At 38.4% G+C, this 14,703-nt stretch overlaps 1 protein-coding gene across 2 annotated transcripts in view; it reads right to left on the bottom strand.

Moving 5' to 3' along the window:
* GAK (cyclin G associated kinase) overlaps positions 1 to 14,703 on the bottom strand; it is a 75,519-nt gene that overhangs the window by 41,630 nt on the left and 19,186 nt on the right. For both annotated transcript variants that reach the window (XM_051777466.1, XM_051777467.1), the window contains exons 7-11: positions 12,974 to 13,063; positions 8,777 to 8,912; positions 8,061 to 8,173; positions 7,332 to 7,443; positions 5,024 to 5,147 (exon numbers count right to left, since the gene is read on the bottom strand). In XM_051777466.1, the coding sequence (XP_051633426.1) occupies positions 5,024 to 5,147; positions 7,332 to 7,443; positions 8,061 to 8,173; positions 8,777 to 8,912; positions 12,974 to 13,063 (575 nt within the window). The remainder of the gene's footprint in view (positions 1 to 5,023; positions 5,148 to 7,331; positions 7,444 to 8,060; positions 8,174 to 8,776; positions 8,913 to 12,973; positions 13,064 to 14,703) is intronic.

The raw sequence follows: 14,703 nt of genomic DNA, 5'->3' as shown, positions 1-14,703 counted from the left end.
GAGGGTTTCTGGCCTGTGATTCAATATAGAAAACTCAATGTGCTTTTAAGGCTCTAATTAAGCTTAATAAGAATGTGTAATATGACACTAATATTTAGTCACTTTTCTGATGGTACCAGGCTAATTCAAGGCTTTTTAGCAAGTCTAGAGGGACTGGACTAGACTAGTGTAGTCTCCAAACAGAGGCATGGGGATTTTTCTTACAGTACCTAATGGGGGCCTACAAGAAGGTTGGAGAGGTACTTTTTACAAGGGTATGTAGTGATAGGACAAGAGGGAATGGTTTTAAACTGAGAGAGGGCAAGGATAGATGAGATAGAAATTCTTCACTGTGAGGGTGGTGAGGCACTGGAACAGGGAAGCTGCAAATGCCCGACCCCTGGAAGTGTTCAGGGCCAGGCTGGATGGGGCTTTGAGCAACCTGGTCTAGTGGAAGGTGTTCCTGGCCATTGCACAGGGGTTAGAACTAGATGATGCTTCCAATCCAAACTGTTGTATGATTCTATGAAATGCAGCAAGTAAGATATGAATTCTCATTTTGCAGAATAAATACCTAAGCAAAAATCAGAAGTTTTAATTAGATGTTAAAAAACTTTTCACTATGTAAATGGTTGGCATTATCAACCTTGCCAGAAAACAGCTGCACCTAAAGACCACAACTAATTAGCATACAGAACAAAATTCTACAGCTGTGCATAGTTACCCTGTGTTATTAGCTAAAGATGAGAAAGAACAAAGAATGACAGACCAACCAGCATAGTTACAATTTGAGTATATTGATGCCTTAAGAACCTTTTAGTTTCTTATTTTTCTAATTTTGTAAGCTTTATAAATTTTCAGTCCTTATCCCTCACCCTGTAGCACAAGTAGTTTACACATTCCTCTACCCTCTTACCCTATTCCATGCTCCTCATATCAATCCTACCCCTGAATTCAGTAGAAATGTTTAGTCTCTTGTCAAGGCGAGGCCTATGCTCTTTAGAGAACACTCATATCTTGGCCTGAACAACAGAACACAGTCAAGAACTAGGTGGCAGTGTACCCTTTGTGCTATGAGGATGATGAGAATGATGAAGAGGTGGTCCCAAAAGGTCACAGACCCAATTCCCATGGGGTGGGCCAGGAGGTGGACCAGAGCAAAGGCAACGGGATGGACAAAACTTGGATTGGTCAAGCAGTATTAGAAAATGTAACATCTCAGGCACAGCCAGCACATCCTGTAACATCTATGCCTTGGCACAAATTAAACCCTTTCCTTATCTCACCGTCAATTAACTGCTCCTGAGGTTTTTTTCCTTAGCATAAGCTGTACAGGCATCAATATATACCATTATCTTCACTTAAACAACACCCTCATACTAAGCAATCTTCCTCCAGACATCTCTACGCTTACAAGATTAGGAAAAAATATCTGTTAATTAGCTAAGTACCTTTTTTTTTTCCAGTTTATTTTTTTAAAAGCAATGAAGAAAAACAGCACTGAAATTCACATGAATCTGTTCCCACTTGGTTTTGCTTCATAAAACTGAATTAATTATTCAACTACTTAGTGTAATAGAAAGATCTATGATATTAACATGGCATTAAAGCAGAAATAAAACTACCTTAGAAGCAAAGAAAGCTGGCAATAAAAGGCAGCTAATTATTCCATAGATTACTACATCAGAATCTTTTCAGTGAAAGAGACTGTTCTGACAAAGCAAAGGAAGACTGATCATAAGTTTTGAGTGCTGCTTTCAATGCCAGTGAAGATCAGATACTTTAAACATTTAGCTATGTTTTTTTTGCAGGGCATTTGTAACCTGTGTGGATGCAGACCTCAATGAGTGTAAAAGCTGGTCAAGGGCACAGAAGCTTCACAAGAGAGAGAAACACACAAGCGTAACAGAAGTCTGTCTGCAGATAAAGGAAGTAACTCCACAATTCAGAAAACCAATCACGAGCAGGAAGGAGAACCCCTACCTAATGAGATGGCAGACTCCAACACAAGGAGTGCTTAAGCGTGGTGGCAAAGATGTGTGACAAAGAAGAGACATTTTAATTGGTGCAGAATGTCTGCTTCCTGTGTTGGTTGAAGAGTTTTGGAATGGCAGTCAAGCACGCAATAGTAGAAGAGATATTCTCACACCACTGATTCTATCAGCTGTAGCCACAAGACAAGCTTGTAAAGCAGAGAATGACCACGACAGAAAGAGACATGCCCTACAGTAGATGCAAACAAAGCATTAACAATTCATCTTGATTGAAACATAGTCTATGAACGCACAAGCCCAGTCATGGGACTCCCAGCAGCAGAATAAATGTTGAATGCCAAAGGACCTGACCCTACCTTAGGTCCTACAGAACATTAAGTACTGGTCATCTTAATTCACGTTTTGCCTTTTCATTGAACTGATAAATACAGTTAGGATTAAAAATAAACTACAGGCTTATCAAAGAATGGAAATTACAGAACTAAGGCCTGCTAAAGAATATTGGCAGATTACAAGTGGAGAGAGTTTCTTTTTTCAGTATTGGTTAAATATTACCTGGAAAATTAGTATTGAAGTAATTGGTTCTCACTAACATAATGACATAGTTGGCACATTCCCTCAACCTTTTTTCTCCATTCCTCAACCCAATGACTAAATTTGCTTAGATAACACAAAAAACCAGAAATGTAGTATGAAGATAGAGAGCTTTACACAAAATCAAGATGTTTTTACGATAGTGTAGAACTTAAAAAAAAAAAAAACGGACAGTCTCACATGTTCTGTCAGAGGTGATGTTCAAGAATCACTTCAACATAAATCCTCCTACTCCTCCTGTTCAATCAATCTAGTCCAAAACATCTGTGAGGGACTGATCTCCTCATGATGAATCATGGAACATAAAATACTGTCTGACAACCCCCTGTCAATCCACCACAGCACATTGCAAGTGTATCCCTCATTAGCTGGAAAAGTCTCTGGACATGGATTTCATTTGGATATGACAGTACTCCCACCCACTAGGAGCTACCAAGCAAAACAAGGTCAAACAATTACACTTGCAATATATTCAATTCTAGTAAATATCCACATGTGACTTTCTGTAATTAGAAAAAGCAAGGGGAAAAAGTAGTGAATTTTTCTTTGACTAATACTTAGTAAGTTCCACAAGCCATGCACTAAGCTGTTCTGTTCATCAACAGAACACTAACCAGCAACTTACAAGTAGCACACTAACTTTAAAAATAAGAAAGATGTAAGACTTATTTTGGGCAGTCACCATAATCTAAACCATTGTAGAGAAAAGCACAAGAACCAAACAATCTTTCCAGACAGCAAGCACTCACTGTCCAATACTTCAGAAGTTGCTACATGAGCTCTGCAGATGTGGTTGGATATACAACCACTGTTTTCTTCCTTGCACGCTACACTTACTAAAGAAACAAAGCAAAAAGCTACACACATATGTTAGGTAAGATAAATAAAAATAAGGTGTAGGCATAGCATAAGCCATTCCATATTAAGAAGACAATTTTAGACAGTTCTAATCCACCACTAGAAAAGGGGAAAATGGCACAACACCAAAATCAAAAAATTATTAAAACTTTCAGTAGCCTTTAAGGAAGAAATCACTTGCAAGAGCAGGAAGAGGAAACCTCTTCAAACATAACTAAGTGATGGAGGTCCAACAACCCAGAAAGTCATGTGGAGATAAGAGTACAAGACACTGAAGTGCAGGAGTACTTCAGAAGCACATAGCGTACAATAAAAATACAGTATCAGAATAAGATCTAATATACAACCATGGGAAAGTAGGGCTTATAACTTTGCCAAAACTACGTTTCATCATGCAACAGTTTGTTGCCCTTGTACACCTCCCTATCTTGAGTCCACGTGGTTTCCCCACGATGCTGCTGTCCCAATTGCTTCTGTAGAAAGCTTAAGGACAAACCAAAGCTCCACCACTTTTGCAACCTTTAAAAAAAAAAAAAACAAAGAGGACCTGGCCTTTTTAAACCATGCATAGGAAGTTTAAACAGGCTAAGTGTAAGAGCAAACAGCTAAAAAAGCACTTGAAGTGACCATGAAGGTGCAGTATCTACAGATCTAACTTAACTGAATATTATAAACACTTTAGAGGAGTACTGTACACAAGTTACACACAGAAACTGAAAAAACCCACATGGCAAGCAACAGACTTCACAAGCAGTATCTCAATTAGTATCCCAATTAAAGGGGCACAAAGCCTACAGTGAGGAACAAGGTTCAGTAATCCTTATGAGGCTCTACTTCAGACATGGTACTCAGTAGTGACTTATCTGTTCCTTTTAGAACTAAGAAAACCCTTTAACACTGCATCAAATTTTATTATGAGAAAAATATATAAATCATACAGATCAATTAATATTGATCATAGAGAAACATTTGAAATGGGGCTGAAAAACCTGATTAAAAAAAATAATCACACACTAGGAATCTGAAAACATCTAAACAGGAGAGCATCCATCCAGGCAATGCAGGGTAAAGGAAACAAACAGATCCCCTCACACTGTCTTGAAGGCACAGGATTCTACCTGAAAGCTAAACTGAAGAGCTTATTCACTATTTCTCTGCAGGTTTTTTCCCCTCAGATCCACTCTCTTGATTTGTACCTTTCACCATTCCATCTTTTTTTCTTCCTCTCTTATTAAGAAAGGCACTTTCTAGTAATTCAATTCACTCGTTTTGCATCATGACAGTCCTATTCCATACCTCTCTGCCATGCTCCAGCACCCACTTGCTCATCTCTCACAAGCTTTCAGGATTTAAAATACAGTAAGAAGTACTTACAGACAGGCTTTTGCTGCAACATTCTCAATTCTAGTATATGACTGCTAAAGTAACTTTTGTATCAATATCATTCATAAAATTTCAGGGGCTGCCTACCACCTATTAGAGCTCAAACTTGGAAAGGTATGCTGAATTTATCATTTCTGAAGTAAGCTCCTGAGCCTTCATTTAGAACTCTTAGCAGAACAGTTGTTAAATTTTTATTTTTTGTTTTTTTTACTCACTTGGCCACAGACTGGATAACTTTAGAAGATGTATCCTTAATATTAGTGAAAAATCGCTCTGTTCCACCCCTCAGAATATCAAAGAACCCTCCATAAGTCTGGTCACATTCCGCAACGGTCAGGCCTAGAGTAGTCGAATAAAAATAATTGTACTTTATTATGGGGCCCATTCCAGGATATGACTTAAAGTACATTGCCTGCAAAGCTGGAAGTGAATGTACATGTAGGCTACACCTTGCTGTAAGGCTCACAGTTCTAAAGTTCTCCTTAACTATGACCTATGCAGCCAGGAAGTACTTAACACATTGTTTAATTTGCTGTTTGTATTTATGAGAAAACAAGATTAAAAAATTCTGAAAGTAAGGCATATGTTTCATATTATCAACGCGGTAAAATACTGCCTTTTTTGAGTATCAGTTTCTTAAAGTGCAGCTTATTATTAGCAGATCTACTTAATCATCTCTAATAGACACATTTTAATGCAGAGCTTCTAGAGCAGTTAGCATAGTTAAGTTACTTTTTAAGCACAGCATCCCAGATAGCACAGCATTGCAGCACAATATCCCTTTTAATATGACTGTATGCAACAAACAGCAGCCATTCTTGCATAAAACAGACTGACCAGACTGACTTTTGATTACAATTACATTTGGAAACTGGATTCTTCCACAGAAATTAACATACACATGACATTACTACAATAAATATTACCCAAATTTAAAATTTCCCCTGTAAAATTAATAAATTTTGTTTCATTGACAGTTCAGCATTATTAAAATCAATCAAGAAATATCAAAGTAGAAGGAAATTTGAATACAGTATGAAATATTCCCTTGATATCATCTACATTAATTGTAGTGTTCCATATTTACGTATGATAGTTAATATGGGTGCAGAAAGAACAATAAGAACTTAGATGTAAATAAGCCTGTCAAACTGCTTGTTTCTTTACTATTTAAGTATTTTCAATTGCATGTACTCTGGAATACCCATTTTTACAGAATGGCTATGTAAGCTTTTAACTGTATCATTTTGGAGATGTGTTTTGGTTGATCTAATTTAGTTCTGCTAGTCCAACCTATGTTTTATCTCAGACGGAACTACAACTCCTCCTCCCCACCACTGATGTCCTATGGTACAACTTCAGGTGTCCTGCAGTCCCTTCTGCACAATGCTCCCATAATTAGCTGAGCTCATGGCAGTACCACCTATAGTTATTTCTGAAACTACTGACGGGATAGCCAATAAATTGAATTTAGGCTGCTGCTTTTTCCCTTTGAGGCAGTCAGACATGAATCTTTTGGAAGTGACAAAACTAAATAACTTTAGACTATGGTCACTGCCAGATACACTTCAAAATACCACAGGGGGTCAAAAGTCTTTTTGGGCAGGAGAGAAAAGGAGATGGATGGATCTCAGATGCTTATGGAAGTATTTCTTCTTCATAGAGGCTTTCTGCAGGCTAAACTAAACACACACGTGAGGTCAGTGACTCCCTAGCATTAATGAACTGCTATGGTCCATAGGCAAAATCCCTGCAACTGCTTCTGCATTTATTTATTAGGCTACCTCAGCCACTAAACACAAAGCCCATTGTAGCAAACAGTTGCAGCAAATGCCACAGAACAGCTGCCGTCTTTTTAAGCTGTAACCTATCTGATGTTAAATAGTTCCTCTTGGAAAGCAAAGACACCTCTCGCCTTCATAAACCAAAGATCCAAAGTTGTGCACAAACTCAGGATATGTACTGATTTCAGTAACTTTTACCAAAAGGTAAAAACTTTTCAATTAAAATATAGCACTCGGAAGATAACAGTTTAAATTCAAACTCCTCTTATATGCTGTTCTTTACACAATGCACTTTCATTATTGCCTCATTGAATCACAAAAGTTTGGGATTTAAAGGAAGCCACTTTTACTTGTTTGTCATAAGCTGAAGACTACTATTATCTCTACAGCTCTTGTTCTTTAGAACATTATTGCTTCTTGTATACACCCTTTCATCAAGTTTTAGTTCACTTATGTCAACACTCCTGCCTCTACAGGTCAATTACGCATTTAAAATTATTTTCCACGGGAAACCTCATTTTTATCCTGCCCAGCAACAAACTTGAGAAATTCACATCTGAATGTTTCAACACACAATCAAAACTTTGCAAAAAATAAAACAAGGTTAGAAGCAATTATATGAATGTCGAATAGTTAGTGCCAGAGCAAAATATCCCAAACCCCCAAACGACTTTTTCTTTTCCATATGGAAGATACACACCTGTCTTTACACTAAGATGATGCCTCTCTCTGCACATACCTGCATTGTACATGTTGTTGAGTTGTCCCACGGGCTTGGAGCTCTGTGAAACAGAGGTCACAGATGTCCGAGGCTGAGCATTGTTTCCATAGCCTCCATTTTGCTCCAGGAGCTGAGGAGATTAATGCTCACTGTGAGTATTTTCCTGATAATTTGGCCAACTTGTTATGCTTTGCAAATTACTTTTACTGGGTGAGAACACGCAAACTGAACTTCAGGAGAAAGCAGGGAAGTTAAGATACTTGCAGTGCTGTGCAAATTATGTACTGGACAGGAGACATCCAAGTGGGTTTCAAGTTAGTGTAGGCAGAGCCTCCATATACTAGATTTATCTGTGCAAGTTATTTATGATTAAACACAGCATGTCAAACAGAGCACTAGCATAACTAAAGAATAAACCAAGAGAAAAAGCAAGGGGTAAAAGTAGTGAGTTTTATTTTGACTTAACTGAGTAAGTTCCACAAGCCATGCACTAAGCTGTTTTGTTCTAATAATAAGAATGACAATTGGTTTTCTTTAACATCTCTGTGCTTTAAAAGCCACATTTTCAAGGATCCTACAAGTGATACAGATTAATTCAACTGCATTTCAAAATAAATTAGTGTGAATTTTTAAAAAAACTAAGGAACAGGGGACCTGCTCTGCAATCTGTTAATAAATGCACATTCACTGGAGAAGAGAGGACAGAAAGAAAACCCAATCAATAATACTCCTATGAGACATCTTTACCTCTGTGATGGGGGATTTAGGATTGACATTCCTAGCTGCTGCAATCTCCTGCAGCTGGTTCACAAGTTCAGTGATTGACAGTCTCTCATCTGGGTTCACCTTCAAAGTGGAGCCTACAAAAGGAATTCAGACAACATAAATTCAAGGCCTTTCTCCCAGTTGATATTAATTTCTTCAGTGTATAACAGTGCAAGAAGCAAACAAGTGAACAGAATGGAGCAACTGCTAAATCCATATCTAAATATCATTCTCATAGTAGGTATCCACGAGAAAAACAAAACACTCATCAGGATTAATAATATTTCAAAGAACACACTTCAGCATCAGTTAATGAAAACCACAGAAGTAACTTTGTGTCTAATACTGTTGGATTTTCATATCTTTTTGGAACTGTAATTAAAGTTTCCAGTAGTCTGTTTTGAAATTTAAAGAAAAGAGAATTTTTTAAGCAAGTTCAAAGAAATCAAATCAAAATCCTAGTTGTTCCTATGCACTAATTCAGATCCTAAGCAAGACAGGCAACAGAACTAAAAAAGCAAGTTTCACATCCTAATTTTTTTGATAACGGATTAAAATTATTAAGAAAACAAGAATTTGTTGCAGTTCACCTTTTTTCACCATCACATGTCAGTAACATTCAACTATCAGTAATACAACACTGCCAATAGTAACATGTATCCATAAAGACACGAAATTAAATAACATTGCAAACTTACGAATGAGATCATGAAACACAGAATAGCGGGTGTCATTTTGTGGGATGACATATTTCCCATTGACTATGCGAAGTTTAGCTCCATCTTCGAATGGATGTTGCCTAAAGCACAGCAAGTACAGGACACAGCCCAGAGCCTACCAAGATAAACACAGAAATACTGCATAGAATGATGGAGTCATTTAAGCTGGAAAAGACCTTTATGGTCCTCAAGTTCAAACATTAACTCAGCACTGCCAGTCCACCACTAAACCATGTCCCTCAGTGCCACATCTACACATCTTTTAAATACCTTAAGGGATAATGACTCAGCCACTTCCCTGGACAGCCTGTTCCAATGCCTGAGAACCCTTCCAGTGAAGAAATTTTTCCTAATATTCAATCTAAAGGTCTCCTCACACAACTTGAGGTCATTTCCTCTTGTCCTATCACTTGCTACTGGGGAAAAGTATTCCTGCCTTTTTTTAAAAAAATCAGTTAGAAGCCATTACAAGAAATCCATTTTATGGATTTCACAGTATACAAAAATAAGTAGTCTTGCAACACTGAATGTGTTCAAGAACAGGACTGTCCTTACAAAAAGGTTTGGAAGTTTTATTTCGTATCTTCATCCTGTGCTGAAAGGAGACACATCTAATTTGTGGGGACAGAATTTGGTCTTTTTTATTTTTAACTCAGGTACGTGCTGTTATGCAATACAACAGCTAGGTGAGCAATTAAGTGTCAAGCAATTTGTTTAAATGACACTAGGGGGACACAACAGCATGTCTAAAATGCATCTTTCGGTAAAGGTTTGAAAAAAGGAAGGCCAAAATGACAGTTCCTTTATTCCCTACAGTGAGATGAGTATTCAACTCTTGTAACAAATAAAATTTAACAGACAAGTTCATTCAAGCTTAAAAAAAAAAAAAAAAAAAAAAATCACAAAACTAAGACTGTCACATGCAGGGAACTTCGAAGTTCCTCCATGTATCCAATTGAGACTTGGGCAACCTGGAAAGGGAACAACCTACACAGGCAGAATTCACTTTTGAATTCTCATCTCTGAGTGACGCAGATGTTATGGATTAGCTGGGATAACTGCATCTGTTTACTGAAGCAAATGGAAGCTGATACAAATCTTTTCAAATAAGTTAGGGTATTAAATATACTTGCAGAGTTACACAACTGTAATAGAAACACGTTCCATTCTCACCTATAGAAGTTTGATAATAAGTCATCCAATACTTCCAAGCAACTGTTTGCACAATAGTTTGGAAAATTCCTCTTCAAAAGTCTCTTCTGGACCCTAGTTAGGTTGTTTAAGCACATGGGCTTTTATAGTAGCCCCCACAAATAAAACAAGCCAGTGAAGACATTACCTAAGAAAACTGCTTACTCTCTCCCATCCTCTGTGTGCACCATCCCCAACTGTCCTTGGCTGTCAATTTATCCCAAGAACAGCTTCAAACATCTGAAGTTATTGGAGTATCAAAGGTTTGAGACTTAGTAACTCCAAAACACTTACTGAGACTCTCAGTCCAGGGCCAGAAATAGAGTATATATGTTAATTTCATACATTCTTGCACATTTTTGTCAGTTTGTTGAAAAAAAAAAGCTCTCTAACATATACACACTGAGGCATCATACAGTATACACTAATTAATCCAGCAGGGGAATACAGAAGGTACCATCTACTACCCCAAAGAAGCATCTGTTTACAAAGAAGTACGGCAGATCATACTTGAGAAATTGAACTACTCCCTGCATAGTCCAAGACACCCTGCACATCAGAAGGCAGCAGGGGAGAAAAGCACCAAGGCCATCAGCTGGTGCTGATTACCTCTACACACAGGAAATGCAGAGGCCACTTAGATTTGATCTTTGCTTCAACTGGTAGAGAATGTTTTTCATTTCCTCTCCGTTATCTGTAACGGAGGATTGTAACTGTGATAGATTTTGGATATTTTAAACACCAACTGCCATTCAATTTGGCTAAAAGGCAACTTCAGTGGCAGCCACCATTCACACAGCCTCAGCACTGATGCACTTGACAGAAGGGCCCATTTCCCCAAGATGCTGTCCAAAACTGCACAGTACCTGTAGAGAAGTTGCCTGGGTCAGTGTGAGCACTCACATGCTAAAAGGCAAAAAAAGCAGCACCACAAAGTGACCAAAAATAACTTTTGACCTGAAATTGGGCCTTTATCAGTAGCTTATTTAAACCGTCCTCAAAAAACAGTGGGATTTTTGGAGGGTTGAGGAAGTGTTCAGGGAGTGGGGGATGAGAGTGGGCAGTGGGATTGTTTGGAACAAATAAAAATACTGTTATTTCTCCCCTGACCAGCTTCAGGCAACAAGCAGCACACTTAAAGAGTTCTACAGCACAGATGCAGGATGACGCAGGTATTACACCAAAATACTTTCTGAGTTGAATTAATCTACATAAATTCTAAAGGGATTGTTCAGCTCACATAGAATTAAAACCTGCAAGATATCTTACACTGACTAGGAGACTTTTTTACTAGATATCAGTAATGAGAACCCAACTTTGAAATTTTGCTCCTTAAGCTCTTTTGCTTTTTCAGAAATCTTCAAGAGTGGGTGGGTATGAAGCACCTTTCAAGCCAAAAGATAATTTCATTGAACAAAAATCGTTATAAACGTAAAACCTGTCACTTCAGTTGAATTTCAGTTCAGGAAATCACATTAGTTTTGAAAACCTCTGGATTTAGTGTTTTTTTTTTCTGAAGACCTCTAAACTTAGGTAGGAAATACAGAGAAAGCAGTTGGCCACATCTAAAGAACCTCTGTCTTATAATCAATATCTAATCACATTTCCATTGTGGAGTCAATGTGGTTGGTAACCATCTTTCATCCGTGCTGCTGTTCTAAGGAAGACATTACTTCCTTCATGTTTTTAAGCTCACACAGTGACAAGCACATAGACTGCAATCATGAGTATTATTCACTCTATCTGCTCTCTTTGGAAAACTGCTTTGTTTATCCTAACCACAAACTACAAATCATTTATGCTTCCTGAGGCAGGGCCATATTCTATTGCCAAATACTTTGCATATTTTCATTGAAACCAAAGCATAAAGAAGAAATACAGAACATGTTCCAACAAAGGCATGGTAAATGGAATAGATCTTCCAAAAAAAAAAAAAAAAGAAGAAACAAACAACATGTTAATACTAACAGATACAGAATTATTCTAGTCAAAAAAACAAACTGTAATTGTCCTTTTCAGTGAGGCTTTTTTTTAGATAGGTTTCTAGCTTTTTGTTTAACTGGATGTAATCCTGGCTCAGATTGCCAGTATTTCATGCATGTGAAGTGACCAAATGGTCAGAAAAACGTATTTTGCTTGGTGTTTCTTCATATGCCACAAGAAAATCACCAACAGCTGTAGAAGTTGCATAAGAGTTTCCTCAATATCTTGTAACTAATTTAAGAAACTGAATGCAGTTATGAAATCCCAAATAAAATTTCTAAAGCACCAGTATTACATTTTTTCAATCTGTCTTTTGGCACACTGCAAACACAGGTAACAACTGAACAGCTTGACACCCACCTTCATAAAAAACATCCAATAAACTAAATCCCTAAGCATAATCTCACTGGGGAGCACCTTAGTGCTGCAGAGTTATGCAACTGGAAAAGGTACAACTGAGAATTTAACAGTTACCTTTAACTCTGGCTACAGATTTTTTTAGTGAATGTTAACAGTTTACCACACTTCCTGTACAAAGCATGAATGATCTCTGCATAGTTCTCATTCTTGCTATCTGTCAGTATTTTACCTAAATGCAATACCTGGACATAACCATTTTGAACTTGCCAATAGACTGTCCCAGGATTACATGCACGGCACAGCACAAAAGGTAAGAATTTGAACCTAAGGACTCAACTATTATGGGTTTCTAGCAGCAAGCTCCAACTAGGCAACAGTTCTAATGAATGCTAAAGAAGTTCATCATTGCCTCTCACAGTGGAAGTCAAGTTAGATCTGGGAGAAAACCTTGAATACTACATCTTGTTCTTTTAATATTTAGATACAGAATTCATACTATGTAAGTTTGTTTTGATATAACATACTACTTCAACATGTATTTTGGTGCTTTTATTTACTTAATCAAAAACTAATGGCAAGTCTGCAAAATCAGTTCCACTATGACATAAGCAGCTACAACACAGCAAGAGAAAAAATTCTTACCCAAATGTCCTGTTTTTCACCAATCGGAAAATTTGAATACAAGTCTATCATCTCTGGTGTTCTGTACATTGGCGTTGTATTCCTTGTGATCTGCAGAAGACAGAATTTATTAGAACAGAATCTTGAATAATAAGCTTCTTCAACACCATTCAACCAAGGAAACAGTTCTCCATGTAGAACAGATTGGATTCCCACTTGGAAAATTAATTTCAGAAAGACCTTGGCAAATTAGAGGACTGGGCAACCACCAACCATATGAAGTTCAATGAGGGGAAGTGCTGGATTCTGCACCTGGGATGGAGCAACCCTGGATGTTTGTACAGACTGGGGAATGAGATGCTGGAAAGCAGCACCACAGAAAGGGACCTGGGTGTCCTGGTTGATGGCAAGTTGAATGTGAGTCAGCAGTGCCCTGGCAGCCAGGAGGGCCAACCCTGTCCTGGGGGCATCAGGCAAAGCATCACCAGCCAGTCGAGGGAGGGGATTGTCCTGCTCTGCTCTGACCTGGGGCAGCCTCACCTTGAATATTGTGGCAGTTTGGGGCACTGCAATATAGAAAAGATATTAAGCCATTAGAGAGTGGTCCAAAGGAAGGCAGTGAGATGGTGAAGGGCCTTGAGGGGAAGCCGTGTGAGGAGCAGCTGAGGGCACTTGGTGTGTTCAGCTGGAGAAGAGGAGACTGAGGGGAGAGCTCATTGCAGTTACAACTTCCTTGGGAGGGGAAGAGGGGGAGGGACAGGCACTGATCTCTTCTCTGTGGTGACCAGGAACAGGACCCAAGAGAATGGCATGAAGGTGTGTCAGGGGAGATTCAGGTTGGCTATTAGGAAAAGGTTCTTCCCCCAGAGGGTGGTTGGGCACTGAACATGCTCCCCAGGGCAGTGGTCACAGCACCAAGGCTGACAGAGTTCAAGAAACATTTGGATGATACTCTCAGGCACATGGTGGGACTCTCGGGGATGGCCCTGTGCAGGGCCAGGAGTTGGACTCAACCCTTGTGGATCCCTTTCAACTTGGCATATTCTGTGAAATACTTGTCAAGGCAACAGACATCAACTGAATCCTGAAACAGTCACAACAGCTTGGATACAAGTTCAGATGAAGACAGCAGTACTCAAATATTGTCACAAGAGTCCTTTCAAACTGCAAAACACATAAAACAACTATTCTACATGAGGCAAAAAGGTATAATGATGCAAACACCGAAAATCAACAATTAAACAAAAAAAGTGAATTCAAGCTGCTGTGTGTACATCTCATTTTTTCATCTCACTTACAGGCAGTTCAGACACATCCAACGAGTTAAGCTCTGGATCCCTGAAGAGAACTTTTCTACCTCCTTATTGCATTGATTATACTAGACAGTGGTACAACCTCATAATTTCTCCAGAAAACAGTGGATTGCTCTCCAGGGATGCCAGATTCCAAAACGGAGGAGTTTACAGAGACTCACAATATCAGAAGTTGCATACATGGATTTTAAGTGTCACTGTATTTCTCCTGTTGATGTATTACATTAGATTTACCAGCATTACTCTCAACTAAAAACAAATGCCACCCTTGAGGCACCGCAATACTCCCTATTCATATTATGCTGAGCAGATTTACCACTTCTTTATATATCACTCAACTGAAAAAAAACAGATAGGAAGGTAGGAGTCACTCTGGCATAACCAATTTCTGACTTCTGGTCAGGAATGTAATTTAAAAAAGCCTTACTAATGACTTAT

The sequence above is a fragment of the Manacus candei genome, unplaced genomic scaffold, assembly GCF_025592945.1.
Source record: "Manacus candei isolate 608988 ecotype Guabito, Panama unplaced genomic scaffold, ASM2559294v1 h1tg000010l, whole genome shotgun sequence".
Classification (NCBI taxonomy): Eukaryota; Metazoa; Chordata; class Aves; order Passeriformes; family Pipridae; genus Manacus; species Manacus candei.
The sequence above is the reverse complement of the archived record's forward strand: the minus strand, read 5'-3'. Positions and strand labels throughout refer to the sequence as shown.